Source organism: Mesoplodon mirus, assembly GCF_964341445.2.
Source record: "Mesoplodon mirus genome assembly, chromosome: 15".
NCBI classification, from domain to species: Eukaryota; Metazoa; Chordata; class Mammalia; order Artiodactyla; family Ziphiidae; genus Mesoplodon; species Mesoplodon mirus.
Genome location: NC_138991.1, coordinates 64,333,610 through 64,358,720, shown reverse-complemented (window position 1 = coordinate 64,358,720; position 25,111 = coordinate 64,333,610). Strand labels below are relative to the sequence as shown.

Below are 25,111 nucleotides of genomic sequence, written 5' to 3'. Positions count from 1 at the left end.
TTTATAGGTTCTGATCTTTCTCCAGACAAACAAGACAAAGAGAAAATGGGCTTAAGAAATCATTCATATCTGTGGGAAAGATTAAACTTGTTTATTAATTCATGCAAACATTTTCCAACTTGGGAAGAGAGAGGGCAAAGCCAGTAGAAAAGGCCTTTTAAGAAATGAATAAGAGGGAGATTTTAGGATTTACTCTTAACCGACTCCAGGGGGAAACACAATAACAATTTACAGAAACATTCTCACCACATTTGAACAAAATACAATTTTATCTGTAACTTTCAAACTCATTTTCCACTTTAAAGGCGGTTAAAACTCATATTCTTTTCCAGAATTTAAAATGACGTCTGGTTTTTAAATATTTCCTTGTCCAGACAAGTTCCTACTTGCCTCCATAGGATCTGCGAGCTTACAGGAGAGCACGCTCACTCTCAGTCCACCCCTTGCTCTATGAGATAAAAAAAACTGCAGGGAGAAAAAGAGAGTTAGTTTCTAAAATCACCTGGTATACAACGCTGAAAACCAACAACCACAAATAGAGAACAGCACTGAGTTTTCTTTACAGATATGAACAAAAACTTCAATTAAAGCTGTAAGACAATGGAAAGAGTTCCAGTCTCAGGCAGAGTTGGGAGAAAAATTATAGATCTGGCTTCTGACAGTGATTTTTTAAAAATCCACATCAATTTTTCATGACCTTTTTCTCAGGTAGGAAAGTTGGGATTTCAAATCCAACATGTAGAAAAAAGGGCTTAAAGTGTGTTCAAACAACCAATTGTGACAAGTGTGAACCTGCAGCAGTAACGTGACCTGTTAGAGCACAACGATATCATGATGCAGTTGATTAATAATGATGTCTCACTTTTTACAATTTACAAAGCACTCTCACCAACATTTTATTTAGTATAGAGTGGAAGGACACATCAGCTAGGCATTTTAATTTCCTTCATTAATTAATGAATTGAATTAAATCTTTGACATGTATTCATTTTATTTTGTATGAGTCAATTTAACCTTTTTGAAAATTATTCTCTAACACTAATATCAGATCTTACAAGGATCTATGATACTAATATCACTATGTGTTTTAAAACATTGAAATGAATAACTCACTTTGAAATCCCTCCAAATGAACCACTTTAAGTAGCCATTATTTTTAATTGAAATATGATAAATATACAAAATGTCCTATATGGAAATCCTTTGTTTTTATCTTATTAGCAGAGCAATGTAAATTCTTATTTTTTAAATTACATGTTCTGTTTTAACTGATTTATAACAATTGAAATTGTATTTGAGGCTCACAATCTTTATTACATTTTGTGATATAATCACTACCTGCTTGAAATCTTCGTTAAATCTGACAAATATCTTTTTAACATATTCTTTGGAAACGTACAATATCCATTTACTCGAGAGCAATTTGTTGCTATATTTGAATCAAGTTTGGGAAACTATAAATAAGTTACTATGGATTTAAATTGATCAAACTCAGAGCAACTAGTACCTCCTGTTTGGAGGGAAACCACAAAGTTGGACAAGGATCTGAGTATATGCTGCTTTGGGAATAGACAGTACAGTATTTAGGTGGATTCATGCAAATGGTGGAAGAGATGCGGTATATTACTGTAATTTTCCCCCTTTGGCCTAGTAATGAAGAGGCCTCAAACTGAGGTCCCAGAAATACTGTTGAGGCCATTGGTGACTCCATGTCTGCAATCTATTCAGATATGCTTGAGGCTGCAAGGAAAGGAAGCCACAGGAAAATGGGAAAACCTGCTTATGAGGCTGAGATGGAGCAGACCCAGTGTTCTCAAAGACTCTTTCAGGGTATCCATGAGATCAAAGCTATCTTCATAATAATACGAAAATGCTCTTTGCCTTTCTTACTCTCATTCTTTCACCAGAGTGCACTGTAGTTTTCGAGAGGCTACATGACATGAGATGATATCATTGTTCTAACTGCTAAAAGAATGTGTGCTCATGAATACATTTAAAATTTTTCTCAGTGTTAAGTTCTAGTACAATAAATGTTGACAGATATAACTCACTTAAGAGCTCAAAAAATTTTAAGAGTGTAAAAGAGGAAACATCTGAAATATTGTAGACTGTAGCCCTATCTCACCTGTGACCTGGGGCAAGAAGCAACATTTCTTGGTCCTATTTTCCTCATTTGCAAAACAAGGGGAGTTTGTCCCACTGCCCATTTTACACTTTTAACACTAAGGTTCTGTGGCCTTCCAACACTGAAGTGTTGCTACTGCTGCGGGAGTCTGCTCTGATCAGAGTTGTAGGAGCACAGAATTTTAGAGGCTTAGAGAAGTTAATTAACCTCCCCAGGGTCACATAGGCTGAGGAATGGTGGGACTGGGAGTCAAACCCAAGTCTGTCTCACCGCAGCATTTAACTTGCTATTGAATACTGCTCACTGAAGTGAGGAGCATCGTACATGGGGGCAGGGGGGACCCAGCTTTGACTCTAAAGCCCCGTTCCTAGCCTTGGAGCTAACATTAACGGAGTTAATATTTTCTTTGTTGGTCTTTTTATTTTATATCATTTGTAACTTCTTTATACTATATGAAAAAAGCTGATTACTTCCACTATTTCTATGGTAGCCAAATCCTTCTGCACATCTGAGAACTGGGCATTATTAAAAATAACAAGTTCCTGAGCTTCCCTGGTGGCGCAGTGGTTAAGAATCTGCCTGACAGTGCAGGGGACATGGGTTCGAGCCCTCGTCCGGAAGGATCCCACATGCCGTGGAGCAACTAAGCCCGTGCGCCACAACTACTGAGCCCACGTGCCACAACTACCGAAGCCCGCACGCCTAGACCCCGTGCTCTGCAACAAGAGAAGCCACCGCAATGAGAAGCCCGTGCACTGCAACAAAGAGTAGCCCCCGCTCGCTGCAAATAGAGAAAGCCTGCACACAGCAACGAAGACCCAATGCAGCCAAAAATAAATAAAAATAAATAAATTTATTTAAAAAATAACAAATTCCCTAATTTATTATGTCATACTCCAGGATTTTCTTATTGCTTGAACATATAGAATAACAGTACTGGGACTTCCCTGGTGGCACAGTTGTTAAGAGCTCGCACTCCCAGTGCAGGGGGCCCAGGTTCAATCCCTGGTCAGGGAACTAGATCTCACATGCATGCCACAACTAAGAGTTCGCACGCCACAACTAAGGAGCCTGCCTGCCACAATTAAAACCCAGCGCAACCAAATAAATAAATAAATATTTTTTAAAAAAGAATAATATAGTACTATAAAATGCACTAACTTTTAAATAAATTTTGCTTCTTTCCAAAAGAAACTGCCACTTTAATGCTGTTTTCTCTTCATCCGTCATTGCAAGAAACTCATTTACCTGGATAAAAAAATTAAACAAATATTTCCAAAGAATATATAGATAACTCATCTTGACAATAATGTAAAACAAATTTGCTCACTGGAAATGGAATTTATCCATAGTAATTACAGGTCAATTCTCTTGATGGAGGAGATAAGGCTAGATAGAAAGGCTCTAAACTGAATGTCTGAAGCCAGCCAGGTGGCTCGGCACAGAAAGCCCCCCTTAACAAAGTGGAAACCACTGAGGCTTAATGGTAAACTTCATGAGTGGGTTCTAACACTAAAAAACATCAAACCTAACATCAAGCACACAAGCTAATCTCTCCTGCTGTGCTATGGGGCAGACTGAGGAAGAGTTCGTGGCTGACCTTATACACCTGGGTAGGTGAAATACTGCCAAACCCTCCTCACAGAGGACCCTGCTCAGTGTCTCCAAGGTGTTGTTTTGCCCATTGTTATGTGACTATATAAAATGTCATGTTTATTCTCCACTGTCACCAAGGACCTCTCTTGTTATTCCTAACAGTTAATGTTAGCTAGGATTTTAATATGCAAATGTAATTATTTGTTCATTAAAACAATGTGTGTTTAAGTCAAGATTGATTTTTCCCAGACCTCTTTATTAATGAATTAATTTCTATCAAATGTTCACCAAAATAACCTATATGTTTGGGGGAGCAAATTCAATTTGGAAGTATTTCTAAACATCTTTTCCTTTTTATTATTTACCGTGAAGCCCAAAGTCTCCTCAGCAACACTTCCTGTGAGACTACAGGAATGGAGGGTACCTGTGTGATCAGTAAGATCAATTAGCATATAGAAGCTGCTAAAAACTGATTTAAATTCTGAAGAATCTTTGTTGCAAGTTGTACAGGTGCTGGATGCTTCATTTACAACGTAACCACAGCCTGAACTGAAAAGAAACAAAGACAAGATAGAATGTGAAGGCCCTAAGTGACAAATCTGATCTCTAGCAGAAGAATTATCACTTAGACTTTTAGCCTAAGTCAGCACCTGGAATATTTACAGAGTAAGTAATTACAGAGTGCTCAGCACTGAGCAGGGTACAAAGCAGACCTACAAAATAACAAGGAACAATGCACAGCAATACAACATGCTTTCTATGCAGTCAACCTCATTTTCAGTATTCCTGCTTCAGAAACTGGGACAAGCCAGTCCTCTCACAGTTCTGCCTCCTACCTTCCCCCATGCTGGGGTTCTTGCCCAGGATCACTCCCCCACTGGGGCCTTCCTCACTTGCACCCCAGCCCCACCCCCTCCCTTCTCTGAACAGCTGCACAACTTACACTTCAGCACGGACTTACACCCTATCACATCCTATTCCATGTTATTGCAGGTATGTTTGTTTATCTCCTGCCTCAGAGTTTGAGGGCAGGAATCCTGTCTTGTGCCTAGAAAGCCTGGGTTCCATGAATGCTCACTTGGTCCTGTACTAAGTCCCCTGTACATCCACAGAATAACCTGAGGGTTGGGGACGTTCACACTCTCAGTGCTGCTGGCACTGCTAGTGACACATTCCCCTCTCTTTAAGGGGTAACTCCATGCTCTTCTGTATTTTTGAAGCAGTCATTACTTTGCCAGTTTGAACAGGAAGACATTCAAATTTCTCAAGCAGAGGGAATGATCTGAAGATACTGGTTTCTTGTAAGCCACAGATCACTTTTGAATTAAATTTTAGATACTTTTCCTCAGATATCAATGTTAAAGATGTAGGAAAAATAAGGGAGACAATAACATTTCTTTTAATTTTTGAAAAATATTTTTCAAAAAATAAATACCTGCCTTACACAACAGCCTCTACATTCGTTTTTTTCAACTTTAACACCAAATCATACAATGTTTTAAAAATCCATAGGTCAATTTCTTGATTGTGGTGGTTTATCATTTCATACATGATAAAACTATATGAAATTTCACACACACACACACACACACACGATGCATATTAATCTGGGGAAATCTGAATAAGATCAGTGGATTTAATTAATGTCATTACTGTCTATGATGTGATACTACAGTTTTGCAAAATGTTACCATTGGGGGAAACTGGACAAAGTGTACAGTTTATATATTATTTCTTGCAGCGCCATGTGAATCTAGAACTATGTCAATAAAAATGTCAATTATAAATCCATAGGGAGGCTTTCACAATAACATTTTAGAATTTTTTTTTTCTTAGAATTTTCTTGCCAAGCATTTTTTGGCTAAGATTATTAAATCTACTTGGGTTTACTTTTCTATGCAAGTAGATACTAACTTTGACCTAGGAGAGGTTGGAAATCATATTCTTCATACAGTTAAAATAATTTATTAAAATGCTATTACTTGTATTGCTATAGGATGTGGTCACCAAAATAATTTTCGAATTGTCATAAAACAATAGTTTCTCATCCCAGTTAAAAGTTTTGACATTATTATATCTTTCTATTTTAGGATTGCTGAAACACAGTAAATTAAATTTTGCTTTAAAAGGCAATTATAATTTTGAATCTAAATAGTTTGTCAATTGCATAACCACTTATGCATAATGCATAACCACTATTCAAATGCATAACCACTATTACGTCAAATAGCTTAACTTTTATAGAGTTTAAAATTTATTAACAATAACTGTTTTTATTTCTTACAAGAACGAACTTTCTAAAAGTAATTTGGTTGCTTACCATCTATTTCGAACTACTTTTGTAGTTTCATCATCAATGTTCAGTGTAGAAATGTAAGCATAAAGAATTCCATAGATAGGATCAGCTTTTCCTTCATTCTTCAAAGCTTTTACCTTTAATTGTTCAACTGTATAGACATCAACTATTGTATTTACTAAAAAAAAAAAGAAAAGTCATGGAAGTTCTAAATATATTCTAAGAACTCCAAAGGATTATATCCAAATAGAAAAGCTACAAAGCTCAAATGAGAATACGTAGTAGCTTAAGTTATGTAATAGAAAAATTATTATATATGATATATTAAAACTGATTATATAAAAGGCCATAAAAGGGCCTCCCTGGTGGCGCAGTGGTTGAGAGTCCGCCTGCCGATGCAGGGGATACGGGTTCGTGCCCCGGTCTGGGAGGATCCCATATGCCGCGGAGCGGCTGGGCCCGTGAGCCATGGCCGCTGGGCCTGCGCATCCGGAGCCTGTGCTCCGCAACGGGAGAGGCCACAACAGTGAGAGGCCCGCATACCGCAAAAAGAAAAAAAAAAAAAAAAAAAAAAAAGGCCATAAAAGCAAAAAAGGAAAAGAATGAGAAATTAGTCTTTATTAAAATGAATAATTTCTGATCATCAGAAGATTCCATTAAAAGAATGAAAAGGCAAGCCATAGAGTGGGAGATGCTAGCAATCTATAAGGAGATAAAGGATTCATATCCAGAATATCTAAAGGATTCTTAAAAATCAATAAGAAAAAGACAAGTCAACTCAATTTTTTAAATGGTGAAGAGACTATATTTATTTATTCATTTATTTATTTTTGGCTGCACCGCGTGGCTTAGTTCCCCACAAGCCATGCCACACAGCCGAAAAACAAAACAGAACAAAACAAAACAAAAAAAAACAAAAAGAAAGAAAGGAAACATGTTAAATATCCCCCAGGAAAGCGTAACAAAGTTATTCTTTCACAAGTTAATGTGACTTGCAGAATAATTTATTTCATGCTTAATTCAATTGTTACTCTCTCGAGAGGAATTATTAGGAAGTATTTCACCTCCTAGGATGAAGTTACAAGAACATGCCTTCAGGGAATGATTGAAGTCTTCCCTCTGCTTTTCTCCATTCTCCTGAGGGTCTAAGCATAAGCCACAGACGGAAACAAACCACATCCCTTTTTTTTTTTTGGCCACACCACGAGGCATGTGGGATCTTAGCTCCCCAACCAGAGATAGAACTCACGCCCCCTGCTTTGGAAGCGTGGAGTCTTAACCACTGGCCTGCCAGGGAAGTCCCAGCATCCCTTTTAAAGTCAAGCTTCAGTCTGGGGTCTGTGAACACATGACATTTTATGCAAAATTCTATGTGTGGGTACAGCTACTTTTCTGGGGAAAGGGTCATAGCTCTCATCAGATTGGCAAAAGGTTATATAAGCCTCCAAAAGTTTTAAACTACCTTTTTAAAAGTGGAAGTATAGGGCTTCCCTGGGTGGCGCAGTGGTTAAGAATCTGCCTGCCAATGCAGCGAACACGGGTTTGAGCCCTGGTCTGGGAAGATCCCACATGCCGTGGAGCAACTAAGCCCGTGAGCCACAACTACTGAGCCTGCGCGTCTGGAGCCTGTGCTCCGGTACGGGAGAGGCCGCGACAGTAAGAGGCCCGCGCACCGTGATGAAGAGTGGCCCCTGCTCACCACAACTGGAGAAAGCCCTCTCACAGAAACGAAGACCCAACACAGCCAAAAATAAATAAATAAATAAATAAAAAGTGGAAGTGTAGCAGTTACATAATAAGAATACAATATCTTTTACTAAGTAACTTTATAGGCCCAAATTCTGGCCTTTTAAAAATTCAAATAATATTTAAAGGTCACTTACAATTTGTGGATTCTTTCAAATAACTGTCAATTTCATCATCCAGAGGATTCATTTCTTTATTTTCTCTTATAAAATTCAATAGGATGTTAGCTTCTGGTGTATCTTAATTGAAAATGCATAATAAGTAAACAGCAAACTGATTATTTTTTAAATCACTGTAAATGATCCAAAATTATTTTTAACAGTAAAAAGTGAAGACATATAAGATACAATCAAACACAATATTACAAAGCCATTAACAATGTGATGGGGTGCTCCATTAACGCAGAGAGATGTACACCAGATATCATGAGTTTAAAGAGCAGCTTACAAAACATTGTCATACAATTCCCTTTCATTTTAAAAAAGAAACATGAGCAAAATTACCTGGAAGAATATGTACCAAAGAAATGATTATCTCTTATGAGATGGTGAATTTACAGCTGATCTTTCTTTTCCTTTTTATGCTTTTATGTATTTTTTGAATTTTGTATGTATTTCTTTTCTAGTCAGAAAAAAAAATTTTTAAGGTTGTTTAAAAAGCTTGCTCCAGACTTGCCTGGCGGTGCAGTGGTTAAGAATCTGCCTGCCAATGCAGGGGACACGGGTTCGATCCCTGGTCTGGGAAGATCCCACATGCCGCAGAGCATCTAAGACCGTGTGCCACAACTACTGAGCCTGCTCTCTGGGGTCCATGAGCCACAACTACTGAGCCCACGTGCCACAGCTACTGAAGCCCATGTGCCTAGAGCCCATGCTCCACAAGAAGAGAAGCCACCGCAATGAGAAGCCTGTGCACCACAACAAAGAGTAGCCCCCCGCTAGCCACAACTACAGAAAGCCCAATGCAGACAAAAATAAATAAATAAATAAATAAATTTTAAAGAAGATTCCTATAATTAAAAAAAAAAAAAAAAAAACCTTGCTCCTCAGGACTTCCCTGGTGGTCCAGTGGTTAAGAATCCGCCTTCCAATGCAGGGGATGTGGGTTTAATCCCTGGGTCAGGGAACTAAGATCCCACATGCCACGGGGCAACTAAGCCCACGCACCACAACTACTGAGCCCAAGTGCTCTAGAGCCCACACAACACAACTGGAGAGAAGCCTGCCTGTGTGCTCTGGAGCCCGTGCACCACAATTAGAGAGTCTGTGTGCCACAACTAGAGAGCTTGTGTGCTGTGGAGCTATGCGCCACAACTAGAAAGAAACTTGTGTGCTGCAACTAAAGACCCCACATGCCACAATGAAGACCCGAAGCAGCCAAATAAATAAATAAAATACTTAAAAAGACAAAAAACTTGCTCCTCAATTTGGGACATGAGTATCCTCAGGAATAGTGAGATAATGTGTCAGAAGGCACGAATCTGATTTTGAAGAGGGCTCTCTAACTCTGACACCCTTCAACTCCAAGCCCCAACCTCTAAACACCTGCTTGTCTTCAGCCCTCCCTCACCATCTCCAACATTCTGCAAACCGTCCTGCCAATGCTTGGACCCCCTGACTCCCCTGGACAGAGTCAGGGTTTCTTCCTCCTCGTCCTGTTGTACCACAAGTCTTATCACTGTTGGTTCTTTCTCAGAACTAGACTGGAATCCCAGACAAGGGTTTTGCCTTTTCGTTTCTGTACTTCAATTATAGTGACTATCCTTCCATCCATCTGAGCACCCATCCACTCATGTACTTCCTTGTTCCAGAAAGTGTTAAAGTGACCTCAGTAGTTGGCAAATAAAAGGCATTCACTAAATATCTGTAAATTAATGAGCATCCTGGGACAGAAGCTGGTAGGAAGGGTGGGGTGTAGGCACTGCTGTCAAGAGCTCTAAGGACAACAGGGTCATCCCAGACTGTCTGTGGGGGGACAGAAATTCTTCCTTCCCCATCTGATGAACTCTCTCGGGGCAGAAAGCCTGGACATGCTGGCTAGGATGAAAGCTCAAACCATTTAGATGTTCTTAACTTCTGTGTGGCATGTGTAGCCCAGGAAATTAGAAATAAGACTGATTTAAATAAACATATTGAAATTCACACACCATTATACATATTCTCCTTTATATTTGTCTCCTTGAGAAATAAGGCATTTATTCTAATGATGTTAGCATTGCTCAAAACACTTTGACATTTCCCCTTTGAATCTGTTTTCAGAGCCAAACGCACAACATCCTCCAAATCTGTCTTATTAACTTAGTCTTGAGGTTTCGATACGATTAGTACTGTCAAGCTTGATAACCTTTTCCACCAGACAAATCCAACTGTCTTTTAGAAATTTTCCCAGACCAAATTTAACCTTAGAGGATGAAGATTTTCTATCATTGATGTTATTAAATATACTAAAAATAGTCTATTAGTATTAACAAAATATTAAAAATAAGAAACCATAGTACCCTCCTCAAAAGAAAAAAAAAGTAATTGAAGAGTGACATTATTTTCCTGTGGTAAGAACTGACCATGGTTGTGTCCCCACTAATTTACAACAAAGAAGCCAGAGCAATCCTTTTAGAACTTAGATAATGTCACTGCCCTGCTCCCCCTTTCCTACAAAGTAAAAGCCAGCATTCTTTTATCAGTAAGTCCTTCTCCATCGCCTCCATTTCTTCTCTGACCTCCACTCCTCCTCCTGCCCTGCTCTATCAGATCCAGCCACACTGGCCTCAGGGCCTTTGCACTGGCTGGTCCCTCTGCCTGGTGTGCTCTTTTCCCATGGTTAACCCCCTCACTGCCTCACAACATCTTTGCTCAGATGTTGCCCTCCCAGTGAGGCCTACCTGACCAACCTATGTAAACAGCAACCTGCCCTACACACACCGTGGCATTCTAGACCCTCCTGACCCTCTTCCTCTTTTACTTCTCAAGCATTTCATAATTCATGGATGTGTTATCTTTAATGTTCATTCTCTGTCTCCCCCCTGCTAGGACGTGAGCTCCGTGAGCAGGAGAGATATTTGTGTTTTGTCACTGGACCCAGAACAGTGCCCAGCATACAGCATGTGCACAGTAGATGAGAGCTCAACAAGAACAAATCAATGAGTGTCGTATCACCTCCCATGATACTGCTTTTAAGGAGACAACATTCCTGTGGTAGATGAGCAAGATCCAACATACTTATATTTTAAAAGTCTTGTTATTTTATATCATATCTCATAGTAATTTTACTTTTAAAAATTCTGATAAGTTTGGTCAAGGACAAAATTGCTTTATAGTTCTCAGTCACTATTAATGCTTCATTATTGACCAGTAGAGTGAACTTATATTTAAAATGATACCTACCATATTTATATCTTCTTGAGATTTTGAAGGATTATTCACTTCTGGGAATTGTGTACTCTTCTGCAGTGTTGGGCTGATCTTTCTATTTGCACTACAAAGCACTCTGAGGATGCTTAAGAGCACCAACCCCTCATCTCCCCAAACCTGCTTCCCTGATTTCATGCTGGAACAGCTTTAAACCCTTTAACAACCACTAACAATTATGAACTAATGATACTATATATATGTTCTCCACTCTCTAGTGCTGTTACTTGAATGTAGTAAAATTAAATTTATTTTTTAAATAGTCAATAATTTAGGTTATCCAATCAATAGCAATGAGCTCTCAAAATCATCACAAGGGATGATGCTTTAAAAATGAGTCTGGGGCTTCCCTGGTGGCACAGTGGTTGAGAATCTGCCTGCCAATGCAGGGGATACGGGTTCGAGCCCTGGTCTGGGAAGATCCCACATGCCACGGAGCAACTGGGCCCGTGAGCCACAACTACTGAGCCTGCGCATCTGGAACCTGTGCTCCACAACAAGAGAGGCCACGACAGTGAGAGGCCCACGCACCGCGATGAAGAGTGGCCCCTGCTTGCCACAACTAGAGAACGCCCTCGCACAGAAACGAAGACCCAACACAGCCAAAAATAAATAAATAAATTTATTTAAAAAAAAAAAGTCTGGTTTTTCACATTTCTTTTGTAAAGATATCAAAGATATAGCTCATTGTAAGTTTTTCAAAGTCATATGAAGCAGTTTTTCACTTTTAATTCAAATGAAATCCAAGCTTCATTCTTAAACACACTGCACAAATACTGGAATACATGATGTAGTCATTTCCAAAGGGATAAAAAATTTCAGATAGCTTTTTACCTGGATTAGTTGTAATAATGGTTTTTGAGATTACAGTTGCTGTCATGCAGTTCCGAAATTTGTCAAAACTTATTCTTACATCTGAGGCAAATATTACTGTTTGGGAAAAAAGCCATTTTAAAATTATTACACAGGGGGATAAAAAAATGACAAATACTGAACACAATCGTTGAAGTATGATACCTGTTTCTCGTGGTACCCAGCTCTGTGCAAGTAGAATAGATTCATTATCCCAACTGCATGTGTTAAAAAAGAAGTGATAAAAATCAAATACATTAGAAAAAAACTGGCAGTGACCACATTATTTACCAGAAAAAGGATGTCTTAATGGATGAGGTTAATAATCCCCCATACGGTCCAAGGCACAGTTAAGGATTTTGGCTTCTCCTGCATTTTGCAGGGCTACACTGCCTATTTCACAGAAAATTTAACACCTATGAAAATCATTCCTTTCAGCACCATTCATCTCTAACAACTTCTGCTCCTTCAATTCCTTCTTTTCCTATCACCCAGGTCACTCCAGGCTAGTTAGAACTGAGTGACTACTCAAAAGTTTAAAAATTTTGAAGTCACTCTTTCATGCCATTAAGGGAGGGCCCCCACCATGGATAAACTGCTCAGGGGACTTGATAGGTTGAAGCCGTTTCAAATTAAGTGCTTTCTTTGGTACCCAGGCATCTGGAGTCTAAACAATACCATGTTATATCCTGTGATGCTTCAGGATGTAGCCCTGCCCCACATCGGACACACTGGGAGCCCCACAGAACCCAGCCTGTGACAATGCTTGCTTTTCTACCATCTTTCCATGGCTTGGCTCCAGGGTACCACCCAAGGAATCAGAGAAGGTCTGGCTTGTTATTTATCAATGAGACTTAGTAAATGACGATTTGTTACAAAACAGAGTACAATAATAAACAAGTTACAGTAGAGTCCATCTATGAAATCCCATGCCATCTAAAGATCTCATTTTAAGGTAATCATAGACTGTAATGACTCAACATACAAGAGAAAGGTTTATTTTTTAAATATCATTTCTATATTATTACTCCTCTCCTGATATGAAATCCATCATCTCCTGATGAAATTAAAATGTCTGACTTGGTGATAATAGCACAGATTTCACAGTTTGGAACAGATGTGGGAAGTTACCATAACATTGCAAAAGAAGGCTCTGTTTCATCATAGAGTTTAACTTCACACCTCTGGCCTTTTCTTCGGTCTGAAGTTGTAAAGTATTTTGGCTCTCCAACCTTAGAAATTGAAGAAAATCATTATTTTTCTTCACCTAGAGTTGTAGAGGTACTTAAATATTTGTTGATGGAAATACTCAAATGTTTACTTTTTAAACAACAAATTAGAAATATCAAAATAGCTAGAATCACTAATATATATTTGATGATCTAACAGCATCTTTTATCTCTGAACTAGGTGTATTTAAGTTGTAAGTCACACACTTTGATTGAAGAGAGATACAGATATGTGTGCTTTAAGTCAAGACTGTGGGATCTTTTCAACATGTCAGAACAAATGCTCCATGACAAGTCCCTGGGTGGCATCTATGTGGACTCAGTGAGGGTAGAAAGTACATTTTCAATATCTATCTATCCCCATGGCTTAGCGCAGGGCCTGGCACGGAGTTCATGTGACTGGATGAATTCATCTCTCTGGGCCTCAGTGGCCTTGTCCTGCTAGCCCAGGTATGGATATTGATACCCCCTTTGCTGCCTTCCTAGGGACAAGCTGGTGAGAATCGAATGAGGGATACATGGGAATGTGCTTTGATATACCGTTTGATTCAGTCCACACTGTGGTGTAAGAGGATCATGGAGATAGAGGTGAACTCAGGGGCCCTTCTGTGCCCTCAGGGAGTTCTCACATGGAACAGCAGCACCTCTGATGGCCACACAGCAATAGCCCAAGCATGGACAGTCAGCTGCCCCCTATGCCACTGTCACCCATGCATCTATTGTCAGGGCTGAGCTCCTTGGGAAGGAGCTGAAGAAAGAGTCACAGCTGCCTGCAAAAGAGAGCATCTAGAAAGAAAGTCAGAGGAAAGGACAGCCAGAGTATGAGAGAGGCCTACCATATCACAGCATGCAAGAAAACTGTATGAAAAGGAGTTTTAAAGTGAAGAGACCTAAGTAGAGGCGAGAAGGAAGAAAACAGGTTAAATAAAAACGTAAAGTAAGGAAATGTAAGAGGGATGGAAGCAAAATGGGAGAAAAAAGGCATGAAAATAAAAGAAATAATATAATCCTATGAAAGGTGGTACCAGACTCAAGGGGTGGAGGCAGGAAGGGGGACATGGAAAAAGCTGTTGCAGGTTTTACATTCATACTGAGTTTTAGAAAATCCTTACTACATTATAATATAATGGCATTATATGGAATTTCAGGGAAATTGAGAGATCATATCCTGCCTTTAAGTAAGTTGCCCAGAAAGGAATTTTTCCCATTTTTCAAGACTGTCATATCGGGTGTTTATTCCTCCATCTTGAATGATACTGAGTGCTCACTGTGTGGCAGGCACTGTGCTGTGCTGTGCTGGGCTGGGCTGGGGAACAACGCAGGCAGGCCTCTGTTGGCCTGTCATGGGGATAGTCGACACTCAGTCATTTAATATGGAAACGCAATTAGCAATTACTTACAACATTAACTATAAGTACCCAAATCTATTTCCCGTTTTTTTGTCTTCTGATTATCATCATTCTGTATATTGAGAAATTGTTCTTGCCCCTTTATTTATGTACTTTATTTTGTGAAAATTTGCTCCCTGCCAAGTGATTCTAGTCTGTCCAATGGAGTTCAAAACTTGCTGCAATAATTGGGTAAGAGGGAGATGTGGATGCAAAGGATGGTGAGACATTCCCTGGCACCCCATGGAGTGTCGTTCTGCCCTGCTTTTCAGCACCTGATGCTATGCATTAGCTCACAGGGCCCCTACTGCAGCACCGTGGGTTTCTCGCTCTCTCCCCCAACTCAGGACAGCTCTGAGAACACGCACTGAATTGATTCCTTGATTTATTAAACTTAAGCCCCTTCAAAGAACTTCCTCGATATCTTAAAGTCAATGGACTTACCCTTTCTATTTGTGCCTTTTGTTTAATTCAAGTATGAAAAGCTCTCATATAGTTAGCGGATCATTTATGACTGTGTACTGCATTTAACATTCAAATACAATTTTATTTTGCTACTCATTCACAGGTAAAATGCTGCTTTCCCTTTAATGAGAAGTGTTATTTTCTAAATTCAATGGAAGATGGATCAAGATACAGAGGAAATTTTACTCCAGTTGATTATTACTTTCCAAACACAAATAAAATGATAGAATTCCCCCCACCAAATTGAACTTGGCTTCGTTGGGGTTTTAACTTACCGACCTCACAGCTGCAAGGACATTAATAATTCTCCCATCAAGACTGTGTCCGTTTGCAACAATGTCACCCAATGAATAATAATCACAAGACTCTTTAACAGGTAAGTATATCAAAGAAAGTAGCTTGGCATCCACTTCATAACTGGAACAAACTGTTACCATTGAGTGATTCTCACTGAGCAACAGTTTATAATCGCTAAATTGTAAAAACACACAACAAAAGTTAATATCAAATGATTTTCTAATAGAAAAATACTTCAAAGTTCACAGTTAAACTTTGGTTGTAACTTAAACTATATTTTAAAAATTATATTAAGAAGATTTATACTTTTCACTCTTAGAAACACTGAAAAGCTTTTTAAAATATTTTTTGTCTAAAATGTATTTTCATTAAGAAAATGTTTTAAAGACCAACTGTGTCTGAGTTTTAAGCACACTAATAGTCTGATCTTGCACAATACTGAGTTTCAGTTTCTTTCTCTGTAAAAAAAAAAAGGTGTAAAAGCACTCTAAAACATTGTGTGTGGGGGGGAGGGTGATTTCCACCTCTATGACACTGACTGCCCTGCCTCTGTGCTTCCCTTACCTCTGTGGTGCTCTGTAGGAACAGATGCACAATATTTACACACTTGCGGTGCTCTTCCCCTTCCAGCCAATCAACTCCCAAGTGTCCTCCATGGAGCCTCTTTCTAGTCCTCTAATCCAGGGCCTCCCCCGCCCCCCGCCTCCTCCCCCTGCTACTGCTTTAGGTGTTTCCCTCATCACTTCTCACCCAAACTACTGCTTGTCTCCTAAGCTTTGTTCCTCTACTGTCCGTCCTCCTCAGGTAGCCAAAGTGATCTTCCTAAACCACAAATATGAATATATTATCTCCCAGCTCAAAAGATCTTCTGGGCTAGCCATCACCAAAGCATGAAGTTGGTACAACAAGCAAAGCTGTCTGAAGTGTCTCTGCTTCTCTCTCGAGCTTCTCCTCCTGCTGTTCCCCTGCCTATATTCCAGCCACATCATATTCCTAGGCTATGAAACTGCCGTTTTAGAGAAAAACGTAGTCAAACATCAACAGTTTCATAAGGTTTAAACTACTATCAACTGTTCTGGAAAAGGCCAGGTTTCATGTTTGTCCCCTCTGCCAAGGATGCTCTTCCCTCCCTCCATTCATGTGTTCATTCCATAAACACTTACTGAGAGCCTATTATGTGCCAGACCTTAGTCTAGGCACAGGGGGTACAGTGGTGAGGAAGACACACAAGACCTATGATCTCACGGAGTTTACATGCGTGAGAGGGAGACAGATAAGAACAATTAATCAAATAATCCCAGATCGTGATCAGGGTTATGATGGTACACATACCCTGTGTATAGGACGAAGTCCTAGTAATGCAGACTGGAAGGGCTACTACAGACAGAGTAGGTGGGGGAAGATCTAAGGAGGTGACATTTAAACTGACACTTCAGTGAGAAGAGCAAATAAGATAGTTCTTTGCAGAGGGAAGTGAACACGCAATGCTGTTAGTGCAGAATGAGCCCAGGATGTTCATCAAGTGGAGGACTCTTCATGTGGCTGCAGAGAAATGAGACCTATAAGATGAGGTCAGAAAAATGGGTGCAGGTGCACGTGTAGTAGAGACTTCTGTGCCCACCCAGAGCTCTTTACCAGCTACGCCCTTCTCTCTCGAGATTTGTCCTCAGCCAGAAATACCTTTAAGCCTTCCCTCCTCCGCAGGAGTAGGGGGTGGACTTCAGCCAATAACTTGTAAATACAGGGTACAAAAGTCCAGGCCTCTTTCTTTAGGGTGGTACCACTTTGAGGTGCCACTCATGCTCCAGAGCTCCCATCTGGGTCAGGATGAGACTGGGCTCCTGCTGAATCTGCCTCTTTGCTCACCTTCCCCCCAATGCTATCCTTACAGGCTGCTTCTAAGGGCTCTCCCTCAAGAAATCATCTGCACAAAAATCCTCCTCTGGGCTCTGCTTCCAGGTAACCTGAACTAAGCTAGTAAGGCATGTGAAGAGAGTTATAAATTGAGATGAAAAAATGGATATATGACTTCCATGATTTATCTTTTCATTGTTCAGCTTTAATGTGACTAGAGTCAGATTTTTATAATCTAAGAATGAGAATCAAAGTACTAAAAACAAAGCCATTTTTTATGTGATCCTATGTCAAAGTAAATTATTTCATAATCAAAGATAAATATTGTGAAGCAGAATTAAACTCCTAATTTTCAAACTGAAGTATACACCTTTAATAAGCTCTCTGTTAATCTGACATGCAAAAACTTATTAGTAATAATCATTCTGGCATAAACTTATTAGTAATAATCATTCTGGCATAAAGTAATAATCAGTCTGACCTCTGTGCTAGATTTACCTAGGAGTTGCAGGGCTGAACTTTTCTTCTCTTTCTAATTCCTTTCTTTGTATCAGGGGATTTTCAATTATCACTAAAACAGAGGGGAAAATATGATGCTATTACAAAAAAGTAACAGGATAAATTTAAAAAATGAGTGTACATAACAATGAACATTACAATGTTATTTCTAATTTTGAGTTGGTGTTATGTATCCTTCACAATCATTTTCTTGTGGCACTGTGAGCAACAGAATCCTGGGGTATGACCAATCAATTTGATCTCAGATGACATTTCTTATACTTTGTGTTTAAATCCCAACATATGATCCACATTAATATTACTTTATTGAATAGTTACACTGAACATTTGATTTGGTTACAACATGCCCTTCTATAAAATAAATTGATCTTCACCCAATTCACAGCTGTCCTCAAAAATAATAGTGGTAGTTAGAAAGAGCAATGCAAAATCTGGGTCCTGATTTGAGCCCCACAACTTATCAGCTTTATGACTTAACATTTTAGGGTTTCCATTTCCTATGGTCTATGTTAGACCTTTTTGTGCTCTATTTTGCTAATTCCTCACACAACCATCCCTCATTATTATCCCTTTTTCCAAATGAAGAAATTGAAGTTCACAGAGGTTAAATAACTTTCTTGAGGTATTATATCTAGAAAGTAGTAGAGATGGAATTAGAACTGTTCTAATTCTATTTGTAATTCTAATTCAAAAATCTGTAATCTTTTTATTCTACCACACCAAAATCTTATTTACTTCTATAAGCATCATCAGATTTACACCTTTAAAATCCCTTATCTCATTCATCCTCACAACAACCATCAACATGGAACATAGGTTAATACCGAAATATATCTTTAGCTCTAGGTAACTAATGTTCTGGCATTCATCCAAGAAATGTTTTGCTTGTAGGGGGAGTAGGGGGTGGACTTCAGCCAATAACTTGTAAATACAGGGTACAAAAGCCCAGGCCTCTTTCTTTAGGGTGGTACCACTTTGAGGTGCCACTCATGCTCCAGAGCTCCCATCTGGATCAGGATGACACTGGGCTCCTGCTGAATCTGCCTCTTTGCTCACCTTCCCCCCAATGCTATCCTTACAGGCTGCTTCTAAGGGCCTGCAAAGTTTTTGCAAAGTTTGCAAAGTTTTTTGCCTTCATAATCCATATGTTCAACTACCTTATTATTCAGTTAGAGAGATACTATATGTAATTCTGAAAGTTAATAATATGATTGGGTGCTGAGTAACTAGTATGGGTACTAGGCTGCTTGATACTGCAGGGTTGGAGAGGAGTAGTTTAATTGTCCGTGTTACCCTTTCCCTTCTTTTTTCTACCATGAAAGAGAGCTGGTATACATGCTTTCTTGTTTCTTGTATGAGGCTAGAGCTGTCATCTATTGAGTGCCTAAGTTCTACACTTTATAACAGGCACACTATCTCATTTAACATTCACAAGAATCTATAGGGTGTTAATTCATAGTTGAGACCCAACAAGATTAAGAAATTTTCTCAAAGCCACAATGTAATAAATGTTGGTACTTGGAATTGAATCTAGATCTACCTGTTCTCAAAGTCTTGTTCTTTTCAATATACTACACTGTACCATCAGAGGGCTATTGGGGTGGGTAGACAATATGAAAGATTGGTATTTTAGGCTGAAGGTTTCTTAAAATCCATTAAAAATTCAAATATCTTTTATCAAAATCTATTTAGCATCCCTATTATACGTTTACAGAAAGTTAAATGATTAGAGCCACAAGAGGGACTGATGCAAAGTGAAATAGAAATAAACCAAAGATCATAGAGCTACTTAGTAAAAATATGTGATTATCATGTTTGTATGTTTCAATTAAATGCTGAATGCCTTGTGTTATACTCTTAACACTTGACTTTTTTCTTGTAAGGTTCTTGAGAATAAGAATTGTGTCTTATTTCATTTTGACTCCCTCAGTGTAGTTATCACAAACATATCATGGGAATAATACTGTAAGAGAAACAGTTTAAGAATCAGTGCCAACTTACCGCACTCGCCAACACGAAAGCTGTCAGAAAGTGATCTGATGTAATCTTCCTTGCCCCACGATGTTGCATTTACAAAATGGGTTGTTGAATCACGAATGGTGAAACTGAAAGTGTACCTTTCTGATCCAATATCTAAGGGAAAACCAATGCTTTTATTTTTCAAATGAAAAGTTTTAACTTTGAACAAATATGATTATTTGATGCTAAAAACACTCAAACACATGGTGTAAAATATTATTTCAGATATAAATTATATGTTATGCTTTTATGAATTCTAAGCTGCCAAGGTAGATAACTCACCTCTCTGTTACCCCTATGTTCCCTTTCCCCAGTTATCTGTATATTTGGAGGGAAATGACATGTAGGCTTGAACCATCCAGATATTAGCTTAGAGTCTCCATTTCTCTCTTACTGTTGTTTTAACCTAAGTCATAATTCTAGATTATTTCAAAACAAATAAATGTGTGCTGCTAAAAGATACCACTAGGGGTCAGCAAGTACTTTTTTTCCAAAATAAAATTTCTTTATTGTTTTGCTAATTTAAAAAGTAATACAAAACAGCGTGGTACTGGCACAAAAACAGACACATAGATCAATGGAAGAGGATAGAGAGCCCAGAAATAAACCCACACACTTATGGTCAATTAATCTACAACAAAGGAGGCAAGAAGCTACAATGGAGAAAAGACAGTCTCTTCAATAAGTGGTGCTGGGAAAACTGGACAGCTACACGTAAAAGAATGAAATTAGAACATTCTCTAATACCATATACAAAATAAACTAAAAATGGATTAAAGGCCTAAATGTAAGACCAGATACCATAAAACTCCTAGAGGAAAACATAGGCAGAACGCTCTTTCACATAAATTGTGTCGATATTTTATTGGATCCATTCCTAAAACAAAGGCAATAAAAGCAAAAATAAACAAATGGAAACTAATTAAACCTACACGCTTTTGCACAGCAAAGGAAACCATCAACAAAATGAAAAGACAAACTACTGAATGGGAGAAAATATTTGCAAATGATATAACCAATAAGGGGTTAATATCCAACATACATCAACAGCTCATACAACTCAACATCAAAAAAACTAACAACCCAATTTAAAAACTAGGTAGAAGAACTGAATAGACATTCTTCCAAAGAGGAAATGCAGATGGCCAACAGGCACATGAAAAGATGTTCAATATCACTAATTATCAAGGAAATACAAATCAAAACAACAATGAGCTATCACCTCACACCTGTCAGAATGGCTATCGTCAAAAAGAACACAAACGGGCTTCCCTGGTGGCGCAGTGGTTGAGAGTCCGCCTGCCGATGCAGGGGACACGGGTTTGTGCCCCAGTCCGGGAAGATCCCACATGCCGCAGAGCGGCTGGGCCCGTGAGCCATGGCCACTGAGCCTGCGCGTCCAGAGCCTGTGCTCCGCAACAGGAGAGGCCACAACAGTGAGAGGCCCGCGTACCGCAAAAAAAAAAAAAAGAACACAAATAACAAACGCTGGCGAGAATGTACAAAGGGAACCTTGTACACTGTTGGTGGGAATGTAAATTGGTGCAGCCACTGTGCGAATTAGTATGGACGCATCTCAAAAAACTAAAAATAGAACTACCATAGGACCCAGCGATTCCACTTGAGTATATATCTGAAAAAAACAAAAACACTAATTTGAAAAGATACATGCACCCCAATGTTCATAGCAGCATTATTTACAATTGCCAAGACATGAAAGCAACCTAAGTGTCCATCACCAGATGAATAAAAAAGTTGTTAGATAGATATATACATACACACACACACACACACACACACACATATATGCACAATGAAATTTTTACTCAGCCATAAAAAACAATGAAATGTTACCATTTGCAGCACCATGGATAGACTTGGAGGGCATTATGCTAAGTGAAATAAGTCAGACGAAAGACAAATACTGTATGATATCATTTATATGTGGAATCTAAAAAATACAACAAACTAGTGAATATAACAAAAAAGCAGAATCACAGATAGTGGTTACCAGTGGGGAGAGGGAAGGAGGGAAGGAGGGAAGGGGGGAAGGGGGGAAGGGGGAAGGGGGGAGGGGCAATACAGGGGTAGGGGATTAAGAGGTACAAACTTCTAGGTACAAAATAAGCTACAAAGATATACTATACAACACGTGGAATACAGCAAGTATTTTATAATAACTACAATGAAATATAACCTTTAAAATTGTAAATCACTATACTGTATACCTGTAAGTTCTATAATATTATATATCAACTATACTTCAATTTTAAAAGTTTTTAAAAAGTAATACAACCTAACATACAAATGCACATTATAGATATCTATTGAACTGTGATTAGTGCTTACCTTTGGGGTGGGGGCTGGGATTGGAAAAGTTGAGGGTTAAATGAAGAATTTCTCTTTTTGACTCTATGACCTTCTGCACTGCTTGAATTTTTTTTTTTTTTTTTTCCCGGTACGCGGGCCTCTCACTGTCGTGGCCTCTCCCGCTGCGGAGCACAGGCTCCGGACGCGCAGGCCCAGAGGCCATGGCTCACGGGCCCAGCCGCTCCGCGGCACGTGGGATCCGCCCGGACCAGGGCACGAACCCGTGTCCCCTGCATCGGCAGGCGGACTCCCAACCACTGCACCACCAGGGAAGCCCTGCTTGAATTTTTTATGACAGTATATTGATATGTATAATGTTTTTTAAAGTCAGTAAGTATATCTTCTCCAAAAAAAGAATACTGTACAGACAATTATAAAAAATAGTCAAACACTACAGAAATGGTGCCCTACTCTCACCGTCTAATAGGTGAAAATTATATTCCATTGCTGTAATTTAAGCAAATATATAAATATTGACCTTTTCTAATTCATATATTTCAAGTTATTTCTTTTACAGCTTAGAAAACAGAGATGCAGGATTTCTCAAACTATTCAAGTGGTAATTCTGATCTAATTAATTATGATGCAGTAAAGAGAAGACAAATGAAGAGTATGGGTGGGAGATGACATCTTTGTTATTTACCTCAAAAATAACAACAGAATATTATAAAAAATAAAATGAAAATAAAGGTACCTATCACTACACCATAAGTCAATTAACACAGCCACAATTAATTGTCTTCTGTCAAAATTACTGGCTGGCTGACTAGAGCTCGGATTCCCTCAGGCTGTTTAGAAGGACTTATACTGTACCTTTTAATAAAAAGCATTGACACTTCAAAAGCTAATAATAGTGAATTGCTACTTTTGGCATTCTATAGTTTATCTCTGCATGTAAACTACAAAAGTTTGAGGGTCAGTTGATTTTAAAAATCCAATTTTAGTCTCGGATTGTATTTCCATAGTCCTAAAATTCTTACACAATTCAAGCAACTCAATAAGAACCACTAAAGGCAAACTTAACTGTATTTTCCACATGTGAAACATGATTTTTTTCCACTGAATTGTCTGGTTCTTTGAGTAAATACATAGATACTGCTGCCATACTTCTCTCGCTCAACACTGTCAGGACATATCCCTGCTGGAAAACCTTCCTCCTTATCACTTTCTGTCTTCTATGAAGATTTACCTGTGTACTTGTATCTCTTAGGCTGATATTGATAGTTAACATGGAGTTCTTACTGTGCCTTACACACCCTTCCATGTATGAGCTCATTTAATTCTCATCCCAGCTTTATTTACCCCGATTTCACAGCTGTACATAGAATAGATCTCAGATGACTCGGTGCTGAGCCCAGTCAAACTAGCTCCACGTCCATCCTTTCAGACACTTTGATAACTGAGGTTGATGAGACTACATACAACATCTCTCTCTCTTACCTTTACACCGGGTTTTACACAGTGGAGGTGCTCAATAAGTACTCATTGATACACATTAATGAGTTGACCAATTTAGCTATTTTAGTACTGTATACACAGCTTTTAAAATTATGTTTTAGAGATATCAAATAAAATCATTAAGAATGATTTAAGGCCACACATGTGGCCTTAAATCAAGTACTTTACCATGCAATAGAGAACACGGCTGTTGCTCTTAGGGAGTTAAACAGGCATGAGAAATTTAATCACTTAAATATATTTTGTTGTAGTCATAAGCCACAGTTGATGAAAAATGAAGCAAAGAGTTAAACAGAACTCAGCTTTTTCTGTCTGGAAAGCCTTTGACATCTGTTTTTCCAATAACTATGCCGATTATTTTCTGAAAAACAAAAAGGTTATAGAAGACGAATATTAAACACAGATGGAGATGGTAAATTTAATTTCATGGACTTGTTATATTTTACTGGCTCTAACAAACATTTTAAACTAGGAACCATTTAAATGTATTTATTCCAGACAAACATCTAAAACAACTTCATAAATGTTCAGCTCCACAAGGAGTAGTACAAAGTAATAAGACAGTTAACTGATATTACAAATATAATCATTTAATACTTAGTATGTTTCTACTTTATTTTCAATCATTAGGTGGAGCACAGTAACTGCACTATGCTATCAGTCCTTACTGAATTCATTCGAAGCACATGTATAATGCAATTTAATTTGCCATGGTCTTCAAAGCTTTCTTTTATATAGGGTTTTCTAACAATCCACATAAAATTGCTTAGCTTCTTAATGAAAACATGCTGCACAGTAACATAAATTAGATTGTAACAAAACTTGCATATTGCTGCTAATAAATCTAAGCTCTGAAGTCCTAGATCTTAAACCTTAAAGATATTAACATCTTTAAGATTTTTAATGTTCTCTTCAGTGACTAACAAAGAAAAATTAAGTATTTTAAATGCTTTAAGAAATAAAAATAACTACCTTTTTCTGAAAGGATGAATTTATATCACTAATTCTAGCAACTGATTTTAACCTTGCAATAATCTGTTACATTTAAAATACATTCAAGGGCCTCCCTGGTGGCGCAGTGGTTGAGAGTCCGCCTGCCAATGCAGGGGATACGGGTTCGTGCCCCGGTCTGGGAGGATCCCATATGCCGCGGAGCGGCTGGGCCCGTGAGCCATGGCCGCTGGGCCTGCGCATCCGGAGCCTGTGCTCCGCAACGGGAGAGGCCACAACAGTGAGAGGCCCGCATACCGCGAAAAAATAAAAAAAATAAAAATAAAATAAAATAAAATACATTCAAGGACTTCCCTGGTGGTGCAGTGGTTAAGAATCCGCCTGCCAATGCAGGGGACACAGGTTTGAGTCCTGGTCTGGGAAGTTCCCACACGCCACGGAACAACTAAGCCGTGCACCACAACAAAGTGAGCCTGTGCTCTAGAGCCCGCGAGCCACAACTCCTGAAGCCCGCATGCCTAGAGCCCGTGCTCCGCAACAAA

The 25,111-nt window shown here is 38.8% G+C and overlaps 1 protein-coding gene across 4 annotated transcripts in view; it reads right to left on the bottom strand.

Moving 5' to 3' along the window:
* Nucleotides 1-77: 77 nt before the first annotated feature.
* The window catches only part of MEIOB (meiosis specific with OB-fold), a 31,828-nt gene continuing 6,794 nt past the window's right edge, over nt 78-25,111 (bottom strand). Inside the window, exons 2-14 of one of the 4 annotated variants that reach the window (XM_082643843.1) lie at nt 23,787-23,979; nt 21,645-21,741; nt 19,773-19,904; nt 17,751-17,823; nt 15,377-15,572; nt 13,151-13,251; nt 12,185-12,237; nt 12,002-12,097; nt 7,901-8,002; nt 6,042-6,195; nt 4,087-4,270; nt 3,287-3,373; nt 78-465 (exon numbers count right to left, since the gene is read on the bottom strand). In XM_082643843.1, the coding sequence (XP_082499969.1) occupies nt 355-465; nt 3,287-3,373; nt 4,087-4,270; nt 6,042-6,195; nt 7,901-8,002; nt 12,002-12,097; nt 12,185-12,237; nt 13,151-13,251; nt 15,377-15,572; nt 17,751-17,823; nt 19,773-19,904; nt 21,645-21,678 (1,323 nt within the window). In that variant the 5' untranslated portion in view covers nt 21,679-21,741; nt 23,787-23,979 and the 3' untranslated portion in view covers nt 78-354. Of the gene's footprint in view, nt 466-3,286; nt 3,374-4,086; nt 4,271-6,041; nt 6,196-7,900; nt 8,003-12,001; nt 12,098-12,184; nt 12,238-13,150; nt 13,252-15,376; nt 15,573-17,750; nt 17,824-19,772; nt 19,905-21,644; nt 21,742-23,786; nt 23,980-25,111 lie in introns of those variants that run through there. The other 3 variants (XM_082643842.1, XM_082643845.1, XM_082643844.1) reach the window with 3 other exon arrangements.